The 24,181-nt window shown below is 45.5% G+C and overlaps 2 protein-coding genes across 3 annotated transcripts; one reads left to right on the plus strand and one right to left on the minus strand.

The window, feature by feature from the left end:
- Positions 1 to 400: 400 nt before the first annotated feature.
- Positions 401 to 16,827, plus strand: ppp4r4 (protein phosphatase 4, regulatory subunit 4). The gene is made up of 25 exons (XM_086143427.1): positions 401 to 905; positions 7,969 to 8,042; positions 8,197 to 8,299; positions 8,388 to 8,535; positions 8,617 to 8,690; positions 8,822 to 8,928; positions 9,053 to 9,160; positions 9,254 to 9,375; positions 9,457 to 9,579; positions 10,309 to 10,448; positions 10,568 to 10,687; positions 11,144 to 11,221; positions 11,367 to 11,450; positions 11,743 to 11,916; positions 12,009 to 12,114; positions 12,281 to 12,428; positions 12,516 to 12,660; positions 14,488 to 14,526; positions 14,617 to 14,688; positions 14,768 to 14,831; positions 14,940 to 15,017; positions 15,175 to 15,265; positions 15,386 to 15,447; positions 15,552 to 15,987; positions 16,536 to 16,827. The coding sequence occupies exons 1-25, from the start codon at positions 798 to 800 to the stop codon at positions 16,579 to 16,581; spliced, it is 2,850 nt and encodes a 949-aa protein (XP_085999553.1). The 5' UTR covers positions 401 to 797; the 3' UTR covers positions 16,582 to 16,827.
- Positions 16,828 to 17,055: 228 nt separating this feature from the next.
- Positions 17,056 to 24,116, minus strand: LOC147213260 (protein Z-dependent protease inhibitor-like). 2 transcript variants are annotated; one of them, XM_086143428.1, is made up of 6 exons: positions 23,989 to 24,116; positions 19,803 to 20,104; positions 19,434 to 19,727; positions 19,066 to 19,339; positions 18,832 to 18,979; positions 17,056 to 18,202 (listed from the first exon to the last, which is right to left on the minus strand). In XM_086143428.1, the coding sequence occupies exons 1-6, from the start codon at positions 23,997 to 23,999 to the stop codon at positions 18,017 to 18,019; spliced, it is 1,215 nt and encodes a 404-aa protein (XP_085999554.1). In that variant the 5' UTR covers positions 24,000 to 24,116; the 3' UTR covers positions 17,056 to 18,016. The 2 variants fall into 2 exon arrangements, with proteins under 2 accessions (XP_085999554.1, XP_085999555.1); XM_086143429.1 differs by having other exon boundaries at positions 19,803 to 20,107; positions 23,989 to 24,091.
- Between the last annotated feature and the right edge of the window lie 65 nt (positions 24,117 to 24,181).

Genomic DNA, 24,181 nt, shown 5'->3' on the forward strand with positions numbered 1-24,181 from the left:
TATATGTGTGTGTGTATGTGTGTATATGTGTGTGTGTATATGTGTATGTGTGTATATGTGTGTGTGTGTATATGTGTGTGTGTATGTGTGTGTGTGTATATGTGTGTGTGTGTGTGTGTGTGTGTGTGTGTATGTGTGTGTGTATATGTGTGTGTGTGTGTGAGGTCTTTGTTTTGTAGCCTCGCCGAATCCGAAAGCGATATTTCCTGCGTTTTATTACCCCTGGATTTTTACTTTTGACGCTTTCTTTACCCCGCAGTTAGAACATCATCTTCCACGCAGTCGATTTCTCGACGGAGTCTGTCTTTACGTCACCCCCTCCTCCCCCTTCTCCTCCTCCTCCACCGCCGCCCCCGGAATCGGCTGACAGTTGGCTTCTGCTGCCTCCCTTTCAACGAGCCGGGACACTTATTCAACAGATGTGCCACGGCAAAGTGAAGATTTCACGGGCAAAGGCGCCTGCTTCGCGGAGCCGGTGTGCGCCGAAGAGAAGACCAGGCCGTGCTTTTATAAAAAGTGTTTCGCCTTCACTTCTTACTGGTTTAGTTCAACGCGGGGCGCGTAAGTGCTAAATATTTTTTATTTTAAACGGACTCTGGCGTGACATTCACTCCTCCCCGCACAGAACGAGCAGGGATCGCCTTGGAAACGGGTAGTGACAGCCCCCCCTCCCCTCCATCCCTACACACACATTCACTACACCACCTCCTCCCACTCCACCTCCTCTCTATCCTTCTGGCATCAAGGATGGTCGCCTCTCACATCTACCATTAAGGAACCCGGTATCAAACTGGGACATGTTCTCCAGCAGGATGACCGGCAACCCGTCCAGCCTGGTGTGCGCGCAGCTGGAGGAGCTGCAGGAACTCGCCTTCATCGAGAGGCCGATCCGCAGGAGCCTCAAGGTATTTGATCGCTTTTAATCACTATTATTATTCGACCAAGCTTCTTGAAGCAGCTGCACGGTAGCGGGAGAAGAGGAGGGGGGGTGATGGGCGATGACGACGAGGCTCGGGATCTGACACGCATGAGATGGAGGAGGAAGATGAGCAGCCTCCATGCAGGAAGCGGAGGGGAAACCCGCAGCATGACGCAGTTTGTGTCTGTTCGTCCTGCGGGAGTCGTGGGGGGGTGGGTGGGTGGGTGGGAGGTAGGGGGTGGACAGACGGAGGGACTCGGCATCATCCTCCTCCTCCTCCTCCTCCGCGTCTCTGTGTCACCGATCAATCAATATCATTGCTGTCAAACACGCTTTTCATGACCACGCAGGAGATGTTGAGGCGCCGTCAATCAAACCAAATCTGGATGGGCCTCCTTTTTCTGATCATTTCTAATGACACCCCAAGCGGCATCCTAATCGATGACTGGATCAGAGGACGAAAAATGGCAATATTCCTTTCAAATGTGGTAGTGGTTTCATATAACTGTGTTATAAAGCAGGGGTTCTCAAACTTTTTGCGTGTTCCCAGCTCCACTTCTGAACCCTTTATCCAAATATCTTTTGGGGTTTATGTTGAGATACCGGTGAAAGACAAATATACATATGGTAATGATTTGAATTGACATCAAATTCATAGTTTTACATTTGAATTGCATATTATCCATCTAATTCACTTGTAAAGTTGCATTTGTTTAAAACAGATTATGATTTAAAACACTGAATAATATGATCATTTTGTAAATATGTATTTTTAGATGTATTAAGGTCATCAAAAATGCATGTTCACATTCGATTATACTGAAAATGCAATTCGGGGACTCATGATTCATATCATTCTGTTTTGTGTTTTTTTTTTTGTATTATTTCCATAATTATTCTGCATTTTTTGCAACAAAAGTAATAAAGTGGGACCCCCTGAGGGACCCACGAGTACCGCCGGGTTTCCTTAAACCTCGCTGAGAAACGTCCAATATTTTTTTCAATTCATCAACAGATTTTCATAAATAATTTATGGATCATCCCTAAGTCTGGCAACATATACTCATGCCAATTTCTTAATACCCCCGTCAAATCATTTGGATATTTCACTGATCAATGAATCTTTCCGTGCGTGAATCAATTATTTTCCCTGAACCCTGAGAAGAAAAGAATCGTCTTTTTAAAAAAAATGAATTGATAATTGAACGAAGGATGAACCTCTCATGAATACGAATTATTTTAATCTGCCCAAACGACATACCTCTGAATTGATTTACCCCTTTCATTTAGTGTAATATGGTATAATTAATGGTTCCAAATTCACTTCTATCCTGGAGGGACGAGTCTCCTCGCTCTCAGACGATGAAGATTTCCCCGCATGAGTCATAAAGCCTCTGCGTTTCATGATGAAGCTGTTGATGTCACATGTTCTGAAGTTGCTCGTTGGGCGGGTCCTGGTCGTGATGTCGATGACGTGAGGGGGCCTGGTCTGCGGGGTTTTCTGATGGGAGAGACCCCTGCGTCATGATGACGCACGCACACACACCCTTCTCATCCTACACACACACACACACACACTTGCAGCACGCAGACAGAGTTGAAAGATTAAATCCATCCGGTAAGATGTGACTCCTGCATGTGGGTGTGTGTGCATGTGTGTGTTTATATATTTGTGTTTTTGTGTATGTGTGTGTGTTTATATGTATTTTTTGGAGTTGTGTGTGCATGCTTACCTGGATGGCTGCATACATACAAATATGTATACATGCACACATATGTGGATATATACACACACACACACACACACACACACACACACAGTCACACGCACACACACACATACACACACATATTTGTATATTGTATATTGATAGTTTCCCATGTTGAAGTTGTGCTGCTCTAAATGTTGTGTGAGTTGTATTTATACCGTCTTTTACAATGTTTAAAGAATTCATTCATTTTTATTTTTTTTTCATAATTGGTTCCAGGTGACTGAATGTTTCCTGACCAGCAGATTGATAGCAATTTTTTTTGAACTGCCGAGCGAATCCGAGAGACTGCAATGGCTATAAGATTTACTAAATTTTACATCTTTATTGTTTCAATTTGCTGACGTGTGTTTGTGTGGACACATTGAAGACGTTTGTTTTTTTTTTTGGTCCTTCTCTCTGTACTTAATTCACTTAATTCATTTTACATATTTTACTGACCTGCATTTGAAGAGGAGCTATCTGACAGTCCATCTGTGTGCGCTCTTGGAGGTCACACATGAAGCTAGAATAAAGCCAGTAAAATTGGAAGAAAAAAAACATTATTTGTGTCGGGCTCAGAGTCCATGGCTTCTTCTAGACACTCGCCAACCACTGCAGGTGTGAGAGCTCCAGCTGAAGCTGAGGCATTATATTCAAGAGCCATATTTCTTCTAAAGGACCTTTGGAAGTCTTAGAACTGGAGAAGATTGTGTTTGCTGGAAACTCAAAGGCTGTGGAGTTCTATTGAGGCAGCAGTGGGAGTGAACGGTGAGGACGGACGCAGTTTAAGAAGAATTATCTCTCCACAGGAGGCAAGACAGCGGACAAGACAGCACTGCTCCACAAGGTGCTACGTCAACTCCTGCGCCTCAAACTAGGAGAGCTTTTGGAGCTTTGGAGCTTTGGAGGCTTCCTGGTCTCAGTTACCTTGAGCTACCACCAACTTGCGAGACAGATGGCTTTCTGTTGGTTCGAGCTACAAAGAAGAACATGGAGTCTCTTTTCCTGCATTTTGTCCATCGCCAGGTAAAAGCCAGAAATGAGCCCAGCTTCTTTCTGGAGACTATCATTATCACTCATAACTACAGTTCAAGACCTACAATGAGGCCTGATGGTGGCCGGAATGCCATTTCCATCCGGAAGACCAATGTTCTTGCAACGCCAATCTTTTAAATGAACACAGAAATCACGTTACACATGCTGGAATGACAATGAAGCGCCTTGAATTGCGAACAAGGAAAGAGAACAAGTAAATGGCCCCTGTAACACACCGTTTGCACAGGTGTGTTACAGGGGTCTAAAGCTTAGTAGGACTAAAGCTCTGGTGAATGGGCGTCCTTCCTCGATACCACCAAGCCAGAATTACACCAAAGGGAAAGGTGTATGGTGATCTATCGTCAAAGAAGTGGTCTCTTACAATGTCCCTTGGCCAAACTTGGGCACAATGTAGTCAATAGAACGGTGAATGAAGATAAACCAACCTTATCCATTAAAGTTGAAGCTTTCATGAGATAGCTACTCGGCCCGGCCCTTCCAGGGGGATCACAAGGTGTTCCCAGACCAGCCTAGAGACATAGTCCCTCCAGCTTGTGCAGGCTCTTTCCAGGAGCCTTCTCCCAGTTGGACATGCCCAGAACACCCCACCAGGGGGGCATTCTGATCACATGAAGCCACCTCATCACATGGAGGAGGTTACCACTCCTCTAAGCCCCTCCCGGATGGTCCAACTCCTCACCCTATTTCTAAGGGAGACCCCAGACACCTTGTAGAGAAAACTCCTTTTGGATTCTTTTATCCGTGACCTTGTTCTTCTAGTCACGGCCCACAGCTCAGGACCTTAGTTGAGGGTAGGAATGTAGATGGACCGGTAAATTGAGAGTTTCACCTTTTGGCTCAGCTCCTTCTTTACCAACACAGACCGACACGGAGTCTACATCATTGCTGACGCCGCACCAATTCACCTGTTGATCTCCCACTCCTTCCTTCCCTCACCCGTAAACAAGACCCAGAGACACTTGAACTCCTCCGTAAGAGGCAAGACCTCTTCCTCAACCTCAACGGGTATTCCACCTTTTTCCAGCTAAGAACCACGGTCTCGAATTTGGAGGTCCTGATCCTCATCCCGAACTGCAGCAAAGTATCACCCAAGTCAAGTCTTCTAAATAATGTCATGAGACCATAGCCACTGTCATGCCTGTTGTCTCTGACACACACTATGCACAAGAATACAGAAATGAAAGAGCAATTTGTAGCCTCTTTGCAGAAGCTTTTTAAACATGGGCATGCTGAACAAGCAGGCCCACCAAATGAAAATGAGGATTACCAGTATCTACCTATGTTTCAGATGTACTATCCTCAAAAGCCATATTAGACATGAGATGTTTTTGACTCAAACGCCCAAAGGCAGGTGTCTCCTCTTAGTCCTTGACTTGAATAACTGGCTCTTAGTACTGTTAGGATTCAGAAAAATGACAGCAGATATCTTGCAGGTGTTTTATGGCCTCTTGTTCAGAGCTGACCTTAGGAATTGTCCCATAGTTCTTTGGCACATGGATAATGATCTGCCTCAAGAGATAATCAAGTACCACCTGCATGTCCACATGTTTGGAAGTAGCCCCTCTCCCCACAGTGGTCTTGATAGAGCTCCTCTGGTTGGTGCTCTACCACACAGGGAGCTGACATGCTATTTGGTCCTCGCTAGGATGTATTTTTGTCCCCTCGCTTTAAGGAACTGCAGCAATGGACGTGCTAAAGTGAACAGAGTCAGTCAAAGAATTGCTTCGCACAGCGTTGCAGTCAGGCATGGCTTTTCTCCCGGAGACCTCGCTAAAGTCTGAAACACATAGCCCCAAGTGGTGATCTTCTGGAACTATGGCGGTTCAAGTTTTGCTGTAAGACAAAAACTGATACCATTACATCCAGTAAACACACAGAAAGCGACAAGCTATTTACTCATGGTGGAGTTCTTTCCACAGCAAGCAGCCTCTTTGGTCCTTTGGGTTTTTTCAGTAACAATTCAGTTGGGGTCGTTCCTGGGAAGTGTGTCCCTCACCCAGAAACCACAGTTCCTAGACTTGAACTATGTGGTGCTGAGGGATCTCTAGAAATGGCGGAACATGTCTTGGAGGAGCTCGATTTTGAGTCAGATACTGTTGGGTGCAGCAAAGTTACGTCAGGATGCATTCACAATTACTCGAAACTGTCCTTTTTTGTATTCGCACAAATGTCTCCCCATGTTTGATATGGACATAAATGGCTTTATGTGCCTACGGTTAGAAATCCAGCTGAGCTTTTCACCAAGTCTGCATCGCAGCTTCTCCTCCCTTTATGAATTATTTGACCTTACTTCCGTCATAAAGCTGAAGAATTTGAAACACAGATGTCAAGACAGGTGCCCTGAAACTGATATACCTATTAATGCAACACAAGGTAAACTTTGTTCTGAGCGATATGAGCCTCTTACAAGTTAACTTGGGAATCTTTGCCAAGGGCAGTTTCATGGTTGATCCGCCAAGATAGATCTTATTTGCTAGACGTAGGTGAGTGTGAAGGGTGGTATTGTTGCAACAAATTCCCATTGGTAAAACTCCCAATGAGTTGCAAACACCCAAGCTTGTAATACTTTAGTCAATTCAATGTGGTACTTATCCGGCTGAGTATCTTTCTTGAGTCCTGATAATGTCCATCTTTCTCCAGAGCACGGAAGCTATTTTCCTGCTTTTACATACGTAGACTCAGATGTTTTTAGTCTGCAGGGAGTAATCACAAGGCACACTAGAGTTGGCTCTGCACATAGCAAAAGATGGACCGTACATTTTACTTGTATAAGATCTGTGCTTGTAGATGACATTGAGTAGCTGGATTCTTCCTCTTGTATCAATGCCCTGCAAGGGTGGGCTGCAGTAAAGGGTCTCGCCAAAAAAAATTGTTTAAACCTGTTCTGAATTTGGCATGGGACAAAGCTAGTAATGGTCAAACCGCCATGAGAGCGTATATTCAAGACAACAGCTGTACATAGTAATTGGATCCAGCACATGCATCACACCTGGAACAAGTGTCAAAGCAAAGAAAAAAAACAATCCCAGTCTAGATCTAAGTTTGCTGAGGTGATGCAGGTTTATTGGAGTTCCAGGTTATGGAAAGTCTACTGACGCAGAGTGGGTCTGAGACCAGAGACTGACCCAGAATGCATGGCCAGAGAGCAGATATACCTTTGACTCAAGTGTTCATGAATAGATGGTATTGTGGATGTATCAGACAAGGGCAACTTTGCTCAGGAGGGTGAACTCAGGAAGGGGCTCCCAGACATGGTCAGAGACAAAGGAACGAAAAGACACTCAGGTATTATTAGCAAGGCTCTGATCAGGGGAGAGAAGATGGGAAGCTTAAACAAAGGAGACTCAGATCGGCTTGGGGAAGGGAGACAGGAGAAAACAACAACATATGGCTGGATGTGCCACAGACGTGTCAGGACAAATGGTCCTTCAAAGATAATGTATGTTGTACATTTGAACTTTCTTCTTCACTGGACTCTATGGGACTGCAAACTGGAGTGCTTTGCACCCTGATGGCAGAAGTGTCTGCAATAATCAATGCTTTGTCATTAGCATTTGTCATTTTGCCTCAGATCCTTTTTCTCTCGCATTGTGTTGACGCCTGCAACTCTTCTGACCCAGAAGCAAGCTGGGCCTGCTTCAACTGGATGCTTCAATCAAAAAGATCTCTTTTGAAGTGCCAATGGAAACAGGCTAACCAAGCAAATTAGTTTTGGTCCCAGGGAGACATGACTTTCTCCAATCACTGCAACTGAGATGGACATGGCAGTCAGCAAACCAGAGTCAGCAAATTAGGGACGCGGTGTTATTGACAAAGAATCAGTCACCCGGCAATGAGTGGCCCTTAAAATGTTGTTGCAGTAAGCGATGCAAAGGTTCATAAGACCGAAGTTGAGACAATCGTGGAAGACAAGACAAAAGGACTAAAGGACAGTTCAAGGTCAAGTGAGGACAATGAAGTCGCCGACGTATTCTGAATGTCATGGTGACCTCTGATTGATAATGTTTCAAGAATTCATTCCTGAAGTTCTCTCATTTTCAAAATTGGAGCTCTGGAGCTTTTGTTCAGAATGTGGATGCCCACCCGAAGATTGATGGTCAATTTTTTTTTGGACTGCGGAGTGTAATCTGAGAGACTAGCATTTTTTACATTTACATAAATATCAATTCCATCTGACGACCTAGTTTGTGCTTTTTGCCGTTTTTTTCTTAACACCAAAATGTCTGTTTGTTCTGTCGGTAGACAGCAGAGGAGATCGATCAGTTGACGGTGGATGAAGACCTGAATGACATCGAGAGAGCCGTTTACCTGCTCAGGTAAGATCAGGAAGACTCTGTTCTCTCTCATTGTGCATGTTTAACTGAGGAAATCTTTTTAGATTTGAGCAAACCTAAGCTGAGCTCAGTGCAGAAGTGACTGGTGCTGCCTTGTATTGCTTAAAATCCCGCTTCGTGCTGTTCTGTATTTCAGTGTGGGCCAGGAGGTTCAGAGAGTGAGCGTCATCAGTAACCTGCCGAGTCTCGTCCGCCAGAATCCAGCCGAGACATTCCGCAGAGTCGTCCCGAAGGTTCGGGTAGGTACTCACGCCCATCTAGTATGTGTCGTGACATTAACCCGGGTGTGTTTTAAAGGTAACCTGTCTTTCTGTATGTCTTTTTCAGGAGGTTCTTAATGGAGCAGGAGCTGAAATTCAGCTAGCAGCTGCCTCATCGTTCTTAACCATTCTGCAGGACGACATTATCTTGATCCACACCCACACCTACTCCATCCTGAAGACCGTCCTGCTCCATCTTAACCACCGAGATGCAGGTAATAGAATCAGAGACTTATAGGTAATGTGCCTAAATCCCAGGCAGACAGTCTCAGCAGGGTATCGTGTGTCATTGACAGTGGTGAGCAGTGCCTGGCTAGAGACTCTGCTTTCTGCAATCAACACACTGCCAAAGGAGACCATCAAGCAGGAGGTACCAGGATTTAGGGTCAATCCTTTGTACCAGAACTCTTGATTTGAATTCGATTTCAATCATCCGCGAGGGGTAGACGCGTCTCCGTCTACTGCTCAGTTTGTCTTGTCCCCCCTGGGCTGTCTTTCCAGGTGTTGAACCCTCTCCTCTATCAGTCCCAGCTGTCACACTCTCTCCAGTCCCGCCTGGCCAATTGTCACATCTTGGGGAAGGTCTCTTGCAAGTTCGACTCCCACGTGTGAGCCAGACTCTTCCTTTAGCCACCGCACATGATACACGTGAATTCAAATGTGTTCTTTTTGGTCCACAAACAGGTTATGACGGCTGGTCTTATGAACTACCTTGTCTCGCTTTTCCATCAGAGTGAAAAAGGAGCTGCTGCCTTTGGCCCGTTCACTCTGTCAGGACCCGGAGTTTGAGGTTCGTGCCTGCATGTGCCGTCAGCTGGAGAATATCGCCAGGGCAACCAGGTAAAAGCGACAGAAAGCCGGAGACAGGCAAACACAAACCAAATGTGCGTGGGTGTGTGGTGCGAGAAGGTGTGTCTTCTATGCGTCCTTCAGGGTCGATGACACTGGGATGGAGCTTCTTCCCGAGCTGGTGGAACTCGCCGAAGACGAGGACGGCAGCGTCCGTCTGGCTGCCTTTGACACCATCATCAGTCTGATGGAGATGATTGACAGTGGTGAGTCCTCAGTGGAAGGACATCCCATTAAGGTGCATACCAGCGTGTTCAAATAATGCCCTCTTTTTCTCTACCCCCAAGACAACAGACTCCATGTGGTGGTTCCTTTGGTGATGTCGGTGTGTGAGTCATCATCACAGGCAGACGAAGCTGTTTTGGCCTCCTTGTCCTTCCAGTTTGGTAAACTCTGCAGCGGTCTGGCAGGTGAGGCTAATCTATGATGTCACTCAGCAGAGAAAGTAGATCATCCTGTGTGTAAAGACCCCTGGTATTCTACATTACGATTGGCGAGAAGGACTTACCTTATTCAGTCAACTCTGCTGTTGGCCACTGCATCTCCTATAAGGATCATCCAAGACAAAGTTATTCCAGGCAAAGTTATGATTCAGGTAATGGAAAGGCAACACTGGGGGACAAGAGCTGTGCCATCATGGGAGGGACCAGAAGTAAATTCCTCAAAACTCTAGAAGTAATTAGATGCCCATGTTGGAGCTTCAAGGATTATTATTATTTTGACTATGGTTTGCTTTTAGATGATAGAGACCAGAATTGTGTTACTGGAACATAGTCTGAAACAGGGTCTGACATGGTCTCAAAGGGGAGTAGAGAAGGTAGATGTGTTTATAGTTGGACCTTGGATACCGGAAGACAGCTCTTGAGGTTCTATGCCGTCCCAGTGGTGTCTTTGCCTACTTGAAACCAAGTATTTGGAATTTTAGTGAACAGCGTCCTGGTTTTAACAGCAAGTCTGCTTCGAGTGAAAGACTTGTAGGAGTATTAAAGGATCTCGGTATCAAAGTCTCTGTATCCATGAGGAGGGAGCAAACCGCTTCTACTCTGTAGAAATTGGGAGAAAGTGGCATTTAGTCTTCACTGGTTGCTGTTATCTGTCTGACTGTTTTTTTTCCCCTGACGAGTCCTTGCTGCGTCCAGGCTCCCTGTCGGAGGAGCAGAAGGGCTGCTTGCTCCAAAGATTCAAGTTGCTATGCCTTGCCGGCCTGCAGGCCGAGGGAAATCAGGCCGAAAGCAACGAGATGACGTTGGTCCGCTGCAACTGCTGCTACAACCTGCCGGTAAGCGTCGCGCTGCAAATACTCGACAACACAAAGTAGCTCCCACAAATACACAGACACACTGATATAGATGACAATCAAACACTCAGGGTAGGTGTGCTTTGGCTCTTTCTCTCCAGACAATGGTGACATTTGCAGACTCGGCCCATTTCCTGTCTGAACTCTATCCGTCTTTCTCCAGTCTCTGTTGTGACCCGGAGGTCAGCGTTCGGCGAAGTGCCGCTGCAAGTTTCCACCAGGTTTGATACGAAATCTAAACCTGCTGTTTATTTCCTGTCAAAGCGGGACAAATTAGACCTACATCTTCCTAGACATTTAACACAGGGAAAACACTTGTCGACCTGACAGTTAGAGCACCTTCTCAAACAAAGATTCATTGGTTCTATTGCACAAACTTCTATTATCTAATGGAAATTCTATATCTCTAATTAACTCAACTGGAAACCAATGTTGAGCAGGCACTTAGTCTGATGGTATTTTTAATCCCGGAAATGGAGCAACAAGGACTTTTAACTAAATCAGGAATAAATGGAGCTTTAAGAAGAAAGATTGTCTTCAGAGCTTCAGGATGAGAGCACGTCCGATGTACTGTAGCAATACGGTATACAATAAATTCCGACGTAGCGGAACAGCAGTATTCCAGTGGTACTTAATGGCGCCTCCTCTTCTGCCAATTGCCCCCTCCCTCATGTCAGGTGGTGAAGCTGCTCGGTTCAAATGCCCCACTTGTCCACAAAGAGCTTTTGGTCCTCCTGCAGGACGACGCTCTAGAGGTAAGAGGTTGTATGCTCAACCAGTCGGGATGAACTTTCCTCTGAAGTCGTGGTTTAAACGCAACCAGTAGAATTCATTCACGCGCGCTTTATTTTATTTTATTTTCTCCAATTTTCTCTGAAGTTTGTTGTCTTTCTTATCGAGGTGTTGGATGCTCTGATGAATCACCTGGAGGACACGTTGGAGGTGGTTTTGTCCAGAGGAGAGACCCTGACACTGGAAAACAAAGTGAGGAAAATTACACTTCATCAAATTCCTGTTTCATGTGTTCTCTGCGTTTCTTCATGTACTCCTGCAGTTTGCTGTACATTGATCTTTTTTTTTTTTATGTGCATGGGTTCCCTTGACTTCCTGTAGTTTCTGTTGTTCTTCTATGTCGTTTTTGGTTTTATTTTTGTGTCGGTCTCTTCCTGATGGTTCCTTTTTGTTCCTCCATCTGTTCCACCGTTGCTACCGATAACTCCTGGGTTTCCACTGTTTTTTTCTGATTTCTTTCTTTCTTTTCCGTGTACCTTGTGAGGTGCCAGAGCTGCTGTCAGCTCTGCTGCTAGCAGAGCAGAAGGTGGGATGTTCCTTGCGGTGGCGACTGCATGAGAAGCTGCTGCAGCGCTACAGCTGCCTGGCCAGACTGCTACCTGGAGAGCTGCTCCACCAGAGCTTCTCGCCACGGATCTTCACCATCCTCACAACCAACGTGAGCGCTGGCGCAGTGCGACAAATACGAAGCACCCGGGGAGTAACGGAGTAATGGAGAGGTAATGTCTCCTCTGGTCGCCACCCTTGCAGAAAGTGTTGCCGGTGCAGAAAGAGGCAGCTCGTACATTTTGCACGTTCCTGCGCTACAACCGCAAACAGGAGCAACGTCAAGAGATGATGGAGCGGCTGATCCAAGGTCAGAAGTCTCTGGTCCTACTATCTCAGGTGCTCTGTATATTCTGTGATTTCACACACAACCAGGTGATAACATCAACAATTCCATCAACTACAATGTTCAGCCGAATCAAATGGTGTGACAACAGTAGTACCTTTTAAAGACCGTTTCCTATTTGGATTCCCAGATCTGGCTCAAGGGCGGAGCTACTGGAATCGCCTCCGGTTCCTGGACGTGTGTGAAACGGCGACTGAAATCTTCTCCAAGAAGTATTTCAACAAACTCTTCCTGATCCCAGCGCTGGAGCTGGTGCATGATCCCGTTGCCAATGTCAGGTAGCTGTTACCGCTGATGCAGCTCAAAACAGTCTCTGACGCGGATTAGATCAAACATTCTTGTCCACTCGGTTGCTCGTCCATCAGGTACAAGCTCTGCCAGTTGTTGCCCAGGTTGCATTCGTCGCTTCGCCTGCCTGCCGACAAACACCTCCTGCAGCAGCTTGATTTTTGCATCCAGAAACTCCTCTGCACAGAGAAAGACAAGGACGTGGTGGCCACCATCCGCAAGGTAACACCTTGACCATCCACAGACGTCAGATAGACACCTGTCAGACCCCGCGGTTCAGGAGACCAGAGCCCTCATTCATCAACTGTGCATCAAAAAAGGCGACGCTTACGTCTAAAAACTTAGTGTGCGTGGCCACAAAAAATACGTACCTATCAACATGCATCCTAACATGCGGACACCTGTCGTACCCACACTTGTAAGTGATCCCACCTGTACGAAACACTTGTACACGTGCATATTTAGCCTCTTTTGCATTCAGAAACCCCCCCGACTGACCATATATGGACGCGGCAGTCACTTTAAGAATGCGGGAATTGACTTTTTGTCCCTCCCGAAATCATGGCAAAGAAGGGGAAGAAGAGCAATTTCATCGACACAGAGATTGAGGTTCTTGTAGGGGAACTTGAAATTAACTGCAAAGTACCGTTTGGAAGATTGAATGCAAGTGTGACAAACAAAAGAAAAAAATCAATATGGGAGAAGAAATTAATTTGGTTGGATGAGAAGATCAAGAAGTGTCAGAAATAAAAAAAGAAACGGTGTAACATAAAAGTTGCCAAAAAGCATGTCACGGCTCACAGATCGCCAAAAAGATGTTATTATAACCATACCAAGCTCAGAAAATACACACCAATGGGCCAGGTATCCTCGACAGGTCCTGCTTGAAGGCCCTACCCACTGAGCTTTTCTGCATTCCTCCAAGTAGATCTCAGATTATTTGTGCATGGATTCAATAATATCCTTTCCTGTTCACGTAGCTGAATTCATTGTGTGATGGTGGTTGATAAATGAAGGCCTAGTGATAGAAGAATCCAGAATATGGTCAGAGGGCACTGCAGAGCTGTGAATGAAGGCAGATACCACTTCAGAGGAGGCTCTGGGGCAGTTCGATGTAAACTTAGCCACAGCGTCTTCCCTACTTTCAAGCATCTTTTCTGTTTGCATCAAACAAAATGTCCTCTACCAAAATACTACATTATCTGTATATATATGTATTATTTCTAGGTTTACAATGTAAGAGTACTGCAGGCTCATGACTTGCTTTCAGAATGTTGATAGAGATGCACAGAGAAGGTCAGGGGGAGCTGCACGCTGCCTTTGTACATCAAGAAAACAAATACAACAGCGTTTCAAAGGAGCATCTATGGTAATGTCTACCAAAGTCTTGGCGGGCAGAGATGTGTCTTAGAGTGGCGCAGGACACGTATGAGTGCTGTGACAAGAATTAGAGGTGGAGGTTTGGTTGCATCAGGGATCAGCTTTGATGCCGTACTTGTTTGCAGTGGTGATGGACAGGCTGACAGATGACGTTAGAGAGAACTATGACCTTTGTAGATGACTATATGATATGTAGTGAGGACAGGGAGAAGGTGGAGGAGAAGAGGTGAATGCTGTATGGTTGAAAGACAGAGATGTTAAAGTTCTGTTTAGGAGTGTCAAAGATGGATAGGATCAGGAATGAGTCTATCACAGGGACAGCACATGTTAAATGTTCTTGGAGATTGTACCAAGTACGGATAGTGAATATATTGTAGTTGGAACTGCCAGGCAGGAGGCCAAGAAGTAGACCAAAGAGGAAGATCTATGGATGGAGTGAAAGAAGACATTAAGTAGGTCGGTGTGAGAAGAGGATCCAGAGCAAATGGGGTGAGATGGAGGAAATTGGTTTGTTGCGGACAAGACGTCAAAGATTTCAGACTTTAACAAGACTTTGCTGGCGGGAGTCTCACATATTTAAAGACGTATACATTTTTTCTTCTTGACCCAACTAGTTGGTTCATGATTATGTCTTTGTTGTATATTAACCGTGTTCATCCTGTCTTTCAGACAGTGTTGGAACTGGATAAACTGGACCTCACAGAGCCTGTAAGCATCTACCTGAGCAGCAGAAGTTACAGCTGGTGGCTCGGTTCTCACCCCAGTAACCACCGCCGGTCGTTCTTTGTATGTTGGCAGTTTCACAAGCGGCAGGAGAAGGACTTATTGGACCAGAAGAAAGAAAAAGAGGAGACTCTGCTGCTGGAAATGGTAAGTCTCAAACCGCCAGTTCGTCAGCTGTCTGAATCGCTGCCCGGTGGTATTTACAAGACGTCGCCTATTTTGCCAGGAGCAGCTGGAGCGCCAGCAGAGTGAAGGAAAACTAAACTCTGAAAAACATACAGACAGAAAACGTGAGGGAATTTTTTTTATTTTATCTCTTTATTTTTACAAAATTGATGTTGGGTCATGAGAATGCGCCCCTGCCTGTCGTGAGTCTGTCGTCTGTCCTCGCTTTCCAGGGAGAGACAGTAAGACCAGTCTGTCTGCGACCAAATCTATGTCCATGTCTTCATCTGGTGTTGCCGTGTCCTCATCTGGTAAGACGGAAGAGTCATGGAAAGCCCAACAGACCAATTACCAGTTTGGAACTTTTTTTTTGTCGGGCTCACAGTGAAAAACTTTTCTTTTATAGGCATGATCATGTTTTGCGGTTGTCATGTTTGTGATAATTGCATTTCCTCTTCCTCGATGAAGGTAAAGAGATGAGGAGGGGCAAACTGTCACGGAGCCGGTCCCTCAGCAGTCAGCCAACAAGCTCCAAATCAGCCAGCTCAGACCGATCTCAGTAAGACCCAATTTAACTTTCACGGACCTAACCTTCATTATGGACACGACATGTTGATTTACATGCACAAAAAACTTGGTCAGACAATGTTGTTTATTTTGTTCTGGTTGGGTGTCTCAGGAAGGTGAAAGATCTGAGTGCTTCGTCTGGAGCCGGGAAGTCGTCGATGCTGCAGAGTAAAGGTACCACCCATTTGCAAACACCTGACAATTGCAAAACACCAGGAAATTGGCGGAAACGGCGTACTGTGTCGCCGTCTCGCTCACGTGTCACCTCCTCTGTCCAGAGAACTCCCTGCGGACCTCCCACTTCACCATGGCAACGCTGTCTCAAACGCAGTCCACCACCTCCATGCCCGTCCTGATCCGGAGCAACACCGCCAACCACTTGGACAGGACCGCCTCACTGGAGCATCGAAGCAGCACACTGGACCAGAGAGACCGCCGGACCCCCACCATGGACCACCAGAACAATATGATGGAGCAGAGATCCAGTAATGTAGACCACAGGGAGCACAGGAGCAGCACCATGGACCACAGGGACCAAAGAACCAGTACCCTAGACCATAGAGACCATAGAGACCATAGGACCAGTACCCTGGACCACAGAACTAGTACCATGGATCATAGAGACCATAGAACCAGCACCTTAGACCAGCGCAGTAAATCGATAGAGCAGCGTGGAGGCCCGGTGAAGGAGGGCCAGTCCAGGAAGCTCTCGGTGTAAGTTCCTGCATTTGCTCTTCTTCTATTGACCTCTCGGTGGGGTTTTTCAGGTTGTCACCTTGAGCCAGCTGCGAGGATCCTTGGCCAGGTGTCTGATGGGTAGTTCACTTGAGGCTGTCAGTAAACCATGATAATCTGGTCTAAGTAACCATCTGGAATTTCTCCGTCCGACGTTTTTCGATTCCTCTGTCTGAGCTTCAAAACTCTGGCTTATCCCAGTTAAAACTGGATCGGATTGTATTTATTTTTCAGGTTGATCTTAGTTCTGATTTAGTTCAGTTTTTTTACTCTTTTAACTCGGTTTACACTTCATTTCGAAACCAAACCAAACCTTAGCCCAGAATAATCATGTTTCCAGTTTAATCCCAAATCCCAGATTTAGCTCATTTTATGTCCATCACTTTCTCCCGGCTTATCTTTGTTAAACACGCCATTTTTTAAACTCTACATTTATTCCATTCGACTCTACACCATTGAAAACATCACTCTATATTTCATTTTCGAAATGATTCGTAACCTGTGTCCATCTTTGTTTCTGCCGACAGAAATCGGAAGTCAAACTCTTTCAGCATACAGTCGGGACGAGAGTGACGACAATAACGTCATTATACATACACCAAGCCATCAGCCAGTCAACAGTCAGGGAGCGGTTTCTATGGAGACAGCAGCTTCAGAAGACTTCAGGACATTACCCACAGAGCAAAAGGACGTCCATCTCTGCCTTAAGTAACTAACAAATGACTGTAGAGATGGAATTCCCTTTGTATCCACTGAGCACTATGTGTCCTAATGATCTCATCCTGTCACCTGATTGGTCCAGTAAACTCCACCTGCAACCTGTTGGTGTGTTCTGATTGGTTGGCAGTGACATCTTATAAATGGCAGATAAATGCTGACATAGCACATCCTTTTTGACTGACCAGTGGCAAAATTATTCATTAAAAACAAACAACATGTGCATTTTAAATGAGCTGCAGCTTTGGGTTTTCTTCTGATCCCATCCCTCGGTGTGTGAGAAGCCTAATAACCGGCTTCAACTGAGTCACGTATACACCCAGGCCGGTATGAAATGTAAAAGTTCATTTATTTTTGATTGGCAGGTCCGATGCCTCCGGTGGGCTTGTTTTACGAGCAAATACGAACACACAGGAGCGGTCATCTATTGTTAGGATATCAGACATTCAGCATAAATGTATATAGGATGGATTAAACACAAAGTGTAATGAAACACTTTAAATCAAAGTACAGTGAGTGAGGGGTCTCGGCATCAGGGTTATTCAGGTCTTATTATGAAGTAATAATAGGATACGTGTATGATCATGCTGAACTCAAAAGTGTTGTTCCTCTCCGGCAGTGTGCACAGGCCAGCACCCGCAAGTGACATCAGACATTAAAATAAATGATGTGAAGGACTTTTGTCGACATCCTAAATTCTTCCCCGTGCTCCTGTAGCTTCTATGCCAGCTTGGACAACTGTCACTGACTGGATTTTGAAACATTCTGCCTTTTTTTTTAATATGAAATTTTGTAATTCAGTTTATTTTGAGTATGCCTTGATATCAATAGCGATGCTTGTGTCGTCGCCATCACGGCGCCACCCCTTATTCAGCGGAGGGGTTGCGAATTCTCTAGTTTTCTAGGCACCGCGGAAGCGCAGGATGGCCACCAAAATCGCGAATAACGGAGGAAAGTTATAATCGGGGCAACGGCTGGGAGTCAAGAGGCGCTCAGATCTCGACAAACCAGAGATCACAACCAAGGTTAGCCAAGACTCTCGGAAGTGTTAAAAGTCATTTATACTATTATTTGTTTTATCAGTGACACTACATTTTCCACCCTTGGTCTCCTGACGCTCCATGTGCTGTTGGACACTTTTCAAAATCGAATTAAATCGCAATCGTAAATTCTGAACGGATGTCGCTCACTGGTGCTAGCATGTTGGCCGCTTTCCCGACAATTTCCAGAATGGATTAGCGTACGGAACAATACAAGACGGTCTGGCGAGGTGTAAGTCGGCAGCTCGGTTCTACTTCTTGGTTGGGTCAACCACTCGGCCCATCAGCAGCACGCTGCTGCTCGTCTGCTGGTAGACAACGAAGAGGAAGGGTCTGTTGATAGTGAGCCGTGGGGGAGGAGTGGAGAAGGTCACGTCGCCTCCCGGGACGTCGCCACTGCTGCTCTCGTCTGCCGTGAAGAGAGCCTTGTGGAACACCTGTGGGGGACGGGTGAGGGTCAAAGGTCATCCATCGCCATTGTCCCGCAATCAATAAATGGAGAATATTTTTTAAATGTTGGGCACAGTGATAAAAAATTAATTGAAGTCAAACAAAAACAAAAATTTTACAAATATGCAGAAATTTCAGAAACAGTTGTTTAGGGTTAGTAAAAAAGTATGTTAAATTAACTCAATAATTTTGCTCATACACAGGTGATCAGTAAATTTTTAGGGTATTGTATACACTACAATAATATATTCAGTATCTTTTGCAATATAATAATTCTTGCATTATATCAATTTATAGTCACTTCCATCAATTACTATTAGTCAATAATTCCAGATAATTAGCAATAAATCAGAGGTATATCTAAATATACGGGAATGAAAAAATTAAATGAGGGAGATTTTCAGGTTTTAGGATCTAAAATGATGTTAAAACGTGTCAGGTTGGTGACAGAGCAAATTTGAAAATAAATAAATAAATAAATACAGTCTTCAGTTATATTCGGTCAACTTGGTGTTAATTCCCTTTACATTAAATGTTGTTACACATTCCCTCATCTCTTCGCTTGGACATGAGTTTTCTCCATATTGATTTGTTTGGCTTCAGTCATTTACGTCACCTGCGTCAGCTTGGGACCTGCAGCCCCGCCCATGTTGCTGAGGTCGGCGCCCTCGTGAAACACCTGGATGATGTCGAGCGTCTTCAGAACGTCGCTGAGGGAGTAAGCGCGCTCCAGCAGGAAGCGAGGGAGCTGCACCTCCAACTTCCTGTTGGTGCAGCGTCGACAAAAACAATGGGGAAGTAAGAAACACGATGGAGCGTTGGACAAAAGGACAGGCAGAGGGGAACTCACGTCTTCTTCAGCTGCGCGATCCAGGCCTTAATTTTATCTGCACTCACTTCCTCCTCGATGGAGACGATGTCCACGTTTTCGTCGGGAAACACAATCAACATGGCTGCCCCGTCCGTCATAGGCAGCTTCAACACGCCAGCTTTCAGCGAGCGGTCGTAGGCGAGGAAGTACTTGTCGGCCCGGAACATCATGGGCACCACGACGACATGGTACTTGTCCACGTAGAAACGCTCGTCTCGGGTTGAACTTGTGTTAAAGGCTGGGTTGAAGCGTGCTGACAGAGACAGAGGAAACTCGACTTCAACTCCCAATGCTTCACATCTGAAGCATTGAAACAGTATAAACGGAGGGGCAATGGTATAACATACTCTGGTAGGAAGCAGTGGTGGCAAGCAGCACCTGGGTCTGGGGGTCCAGGTTGCTCACCATGTTCTGACCGGAGTCTCCGATCTGGTCCTGAGCCCAGGCGTTAATGGCGTCGGCGGCTTCTGCCGGCACCGTGTAGGTCGCCGTCCGAACGCTCCCCCCGTACTTGCTGTTAACCAATTCTGAGTAGGCGGGCGACACCTGGATGCTCTGGTCGGGGAAGACGGCCAAACCCTGCTTCAGGTTAACGGCTCCGCTTCCCTGTGTGACGACGGCCTTCAGACTGTGGGACACATCTGAGAGGGGGAATCCAGTTTTACTCCACTATTCTAACTCTACCAATGAGAAGGAAGCAAAGGGTTCTGAGCCACCTGGGAGGGTCTGAGGATCGAGGCCGGTGAGACTGAGACCCTGAAGCAGCTGGTCACGGGTTGGCCCATTGGTGGCGCTCAGCAACGCAGACATGGCGACAGACAGTGTGAACAGAGACAGAAAGACATTGTCATCAGTACGCTTGGCAACGGCCCGATAGAGCCGAGCCCCGAAGTCTGCATTCCTGTTGCTCAGATCCTGGACTGACGTGTCGATGGCGGGCTGACAGCAGACCAGGCTCAGGAGGAAGAGTGTGCCGATCGCAGAAACACAAATGGTGGGAGTCATGGTCCGCTGCCCCCTGCTGGAAGCAACAGAAACCAGATACGTGTTTTAAAGGAACATGGCAAATTTAGGTTGGTAGGTAAGTATTTTATTATTTTTCCAGCAGCATACCAAAAAAAAGTTAAATAATGAAATAAAATCAAGCAAAGCGATGGCATCTAATAAAGTATTCATAAACATTTGAATGTAGTCTCAGTGAGGCACAAGCCAGTGTCTTTCTGATATGGGCCGAAGCCAAGATAAATACAGAGGATGTACATGCTTTATTAGATGATGTAGTCTGGAGATGAGGAGTGGTAGGTGAGAGTGTGGCTAGACAGCGTAGGATGGTGGTTTGGAGAATGAATCTGGTAACAAAGAAGAGGACAAAGGCAGAGCAGAGCCCGAAGTGGTGGAAGCTGAAAAGGGAGGAGTGTTGTAGAGTTTTCAGGAAGGAGTTGAGAAAGGGTCTGGGTGGTCAGGGTGAGCTTACAGATGATTGGACAACAACAGCTAGAGTTATCAGGGAGACAGGTAGGGGAGTACTTGGTGTGTCATCTGGAAGGAAAGTAAATAAGGAGACTTGGTGGTGGAATGAGGAGGTGCAGGAGTGCATACAGAGAAAGTGGTTTGCAAAAGAGAAGTGAGCTACTGAGAGGACTGAAGAGAACAGACAGGAGTACAGGGAGATACAACGTAACGTAAGGATAAAGGTAGCAAAGGCAAAAAAAAGGGGTGTACGATGACTTGTATGCTCGGCAGGACAGCAATAAGGGTGAGAATAATCTATACAGGTTGGCAACACAGAGATAACGATGGAAATGACGTACAGCTAGTTCAGCTGACTAAGGATAGAGGGAAATGTATTTGCAGGTGCCAAATGAGTGATGGGTAAATGGAAAGAGTACTTTAAAGAGCTGATGAATGAGGAAAATGAAAGACAGCAAAGGGTAGAAGAGGGACAATCGTGGACGACGGAATAACAGAGATTAGTAAAAGTGAAGTGAGGAAAGCATTGAAGAGTGGAAAGGCAGAGGGTCCTGATGATATACCTGTGGAGGTGTGGAAGTGTCTAGGAGAGGCAGTGGTAGAGTTTCTGACTAGATTATTCAACAGGATCTTAGAAAGTGAGAAGATCCCTGAGAGTAGAGACAAAGTGTGATGGTGCCCATTTTAAGAATGAGGGGGAGGTGCAGAACTGTTGTAACTATAGCAGTATAAAGTTAGTGAACCCTACAATGAAGATGTGGGAAAGAAAAGACAAAACTAGACTGAGAGCGTAAGTCAGCATTTGTGAGCAGCAGTATGGCTTAATGCCTAGAAAGAGTACTAAAGATGCAGTATTTTTTTTTTTTGAGAATTACTGTTGAAATATTCTGATTTTCAAGTGAAGAAAATCAAGTCCAATTGCCAAGACAAGAAGATTTTTGACAAGAAAAACACGTTTGCTGAGCTAGTTCCCATAGCACAGTGAATGGTAGCCTATGGTAGCCAATCAGTAAGCGATAGCACGCTGGTGCAGTGATGGAGTTTACAGGTTCTACCCATGCCTGTGTGGGCGTCCTCAGGGTTCCTCCCACAGTCCAAAAAGATTAAATGAATTGAGATTGTTTGCTTATATTTGTGGCCCTGTAATCAAACTGCCTTTCGCCCAGTGACAGCTGGGCAAAAGCATTATTACAACCCAAGATAAGCGGCAGATAATGGATGGATGGTATCAGTTAGCGTACTGCATCGACAGGCATCAAATACAGTGGCGGGCCGTGCATTTTACACCGAGGCCTTCAGTTGTGCTCCAAATCAATCCACCCCCCAAACATTAGTTTATGGTGATAAAAAAAAAAAATTATGCAGAAATGCAGTATAAAGAGGGGTGCATCGCAGATAGAGAACTCGTGTAGTGTTAAAATTCACCTGCGAGAGCGCATCATGTGCAGCCCCCCCACAGGTAGATTCCTTTGACTTTGACCCGGCCTGGCAACAGATTATGGCTGAATTGTGATTGGTTAACATGAAAATGTATGTGTGAAAGCAGCACAACCAGGAGAAAAGCTATGAAAGGAAGTGAACAGACCACTTGGAATTATTTACTAAGTATTCATGGACGAAATATAATTAACGTGTGTGATTCAGATATTTTTTTAGGCCAGCAGAGAAGGCCTTGCAGGCCCTGACGCCCCACCACTGATCAAATACTGCTGAATAATACTGAGAGGACTGAAGAGAACAGACAGGAGTTCAGGGAGGTGTGGCGAAAGGTAAAGATAGAGGTAGCAAAGGCAAAACAAAGGGCTTATGATGACTTGTATGCTCGGTTGGATAGTAAGGAGGGTGAGAATGATCTATACAGGTTGGCGAAACAGAGAGATAAAGATGGAAAGGATGTACAACAGGTCCGGGTGATTAAGGACAGAGAGGGGAATGTATTGACAGATGCTAGAAGAGTGATGGGAAGATGGAAAGAATACTTTGAGAAAGAGAAAAGTGTCAGGGGTACTATGTGATAGAAGACTTTCAGCCAGAATAAAAGGAAAGGTGTACAAGACAGTGGTGAGACCAGCGATGATGTATGGACTAGAAACAATGACCAAAAGACAGCAGGCAGAACTAGAGGTTGCAGAGATGAAGATGTTGAGGTTCTCTTTGGGAGTGACCAAGATGGATAGGATCAGGAATGAGTCTATCAGAGGGACGGCACATGTACGATGTTTTGGAGAGAAGGTCAGAGAAGCCAGACTGAGATGGTTCAGTCATGTACAGAGAAGAGATAGTGAATATATTGGTAGACGGATGCTGGAATTGGAGCTGCCAGGCAAGAGGTCTCGAGGAAGACCAAAGAGAAGATTTATGGACGTAGTGAGAGAGGATATGAAGGTACTTGGTGTGAGAGAGGAAGATACAGAGAATAGAGTTAGATGGAGAAAGTTGACTCGCTGTGGCGACCCCTGACGGGAAAAGCCGAAAGAAGAAGAAGAAGAAGAAAGAATGCTGAAATTCCAAAATAACATTAGGACCCTTACACTCTGATGAATGAATTGAAAGGATGGGAAATGGAAAAAAAAAGCTTTTGATCGCAGTGATCGTAGACAGAACCTCCATCAGGAGAGGGTTCGAACTTTGACGAACCTCATGCCTTTGGGGACGTCCCCCAACACAATACATGGATCAAAAGCAATGGGGAAATAATCTTTAACTGAATCTTTGAAGACATTAATTCCTGCCCAGTTACAGCTCACAACAGGAGGCCAAGAAAACATTTTATGCAGTTTATTTATAAACATATTAAGGAAAGAGTAGATGACATACAGCACTTATGACGCTTCTATCTTGCTCTATTTTTAGGATTTTACATTGTTTTACGTTGTAGGCTTTTTGAGCCTTGCGGGCACCCGTGTTTGAATGAGGAAGTAGCTACACCAAGGAGAAATGGGATAATTGCTGCGAGATAAACTCGCACAATTCTGTAGTTCATATAAACACACGACGATTACTGCATATCATATTACAAGGTTCACCATCCGCTCACATGACAGTTGAGGCAACTCTCCAAAACGTGCAGTTATAGAGCCTGTCAAGACAAACCTGCTGTCAGTAAAGAATCGACGCACTGCCGATCATCATTGACCTATCGATGACATCACAGCAGTCCCTGTCTGCAAGTCCACGCCCGAAAATATCACATGACGTCACACATCTATTTGCAGTTCTTTGACAGAATGCATCTTTTAATTGGAAAGAATTCATGCAATCTGATCAATGTTCCTCAGTTCCTACCGATGTCCCCAGGCATCTCGTCTGTTGGATGCTGGCCCATGACGCAGGCTATTGATCACTAATAACCTTGATTATGAGGGTAATATCAATAAGAAGTGGAGATGGACGGGAGTCAAACTAAAACCCGTTTAAAGTAATCGCACAAACCTTAAGGACATGTCTTCACGCTCTCCTTCGACGATTTCAATCGGAGAAAAACAAACCACGTCTAGCGGCTGCGACGTTATTTGAGCATCACCGTCAAGCTCCAAATCCGTAGCGGAAGTAACGACTGCTGTTTCCGGTGCTTTCTTTCAAAATAAAGCAACTACTGTAACGGCGGATACGACCGGCAGGACTA

Source organism: Fistularia commersonii, chromosome 36 (genome assembly GCF_037954325.1).
Source record: "Fistularia commersonii isolate RoL2024-O1a breed Wild chromosome 36, RoL_Fcom_v1.0, whole genome shotgun sequence".
NCBI lineage: Eukaryota > Metazoa > Chordata > Actinopteri > Syngnathiformes > Fistulariidae > Fistularia > Fistularia commersonii.

Excerpts from the sequence above, each read along its gene's own strand:
- LOC147213260 (XM_086143429.1), bottom strand. Across the intron at positions 18,980-19,065 it reads ATCGCGCAGCTGAAGAAGAC|GAAGTTGGAGGTGCAGCTCC; the intron begins GTGAGTTCCCCT and ends CTGCACCAACAG. Across the intron at positions 18,203-18,831 it reads CAGGTCCCAAGCTGACGCAG|GTGTTCCACAAGGCTCTCTT; the intron begins GTGACGTAAATG and ends CGTCCCCCACAG.
- ppp4r4 (XM_086143427.1), top strand. The coding sequence starts at position 798 with ATGTTCTCCAGCAGGATGACCGGCAACCCGTCCAGCCTGGTGTGCGCG. Across the intron at positions 11,451-11,742 it reads CCCTGACACTGGAAAACAAA|GTGCCAGAGCTGCTGTCAGC; the intron begins GTGAGGAAAATT and ends GTACCTTGTGAG. Across the intron at positions 11,917-12,008 it reads TCACCATCCTCACAACCAAC|AAAGTGTTGCCGGTGCAGAA; the intron begins GTGAGCGCTGGC and ends CCACCCTTGCAG.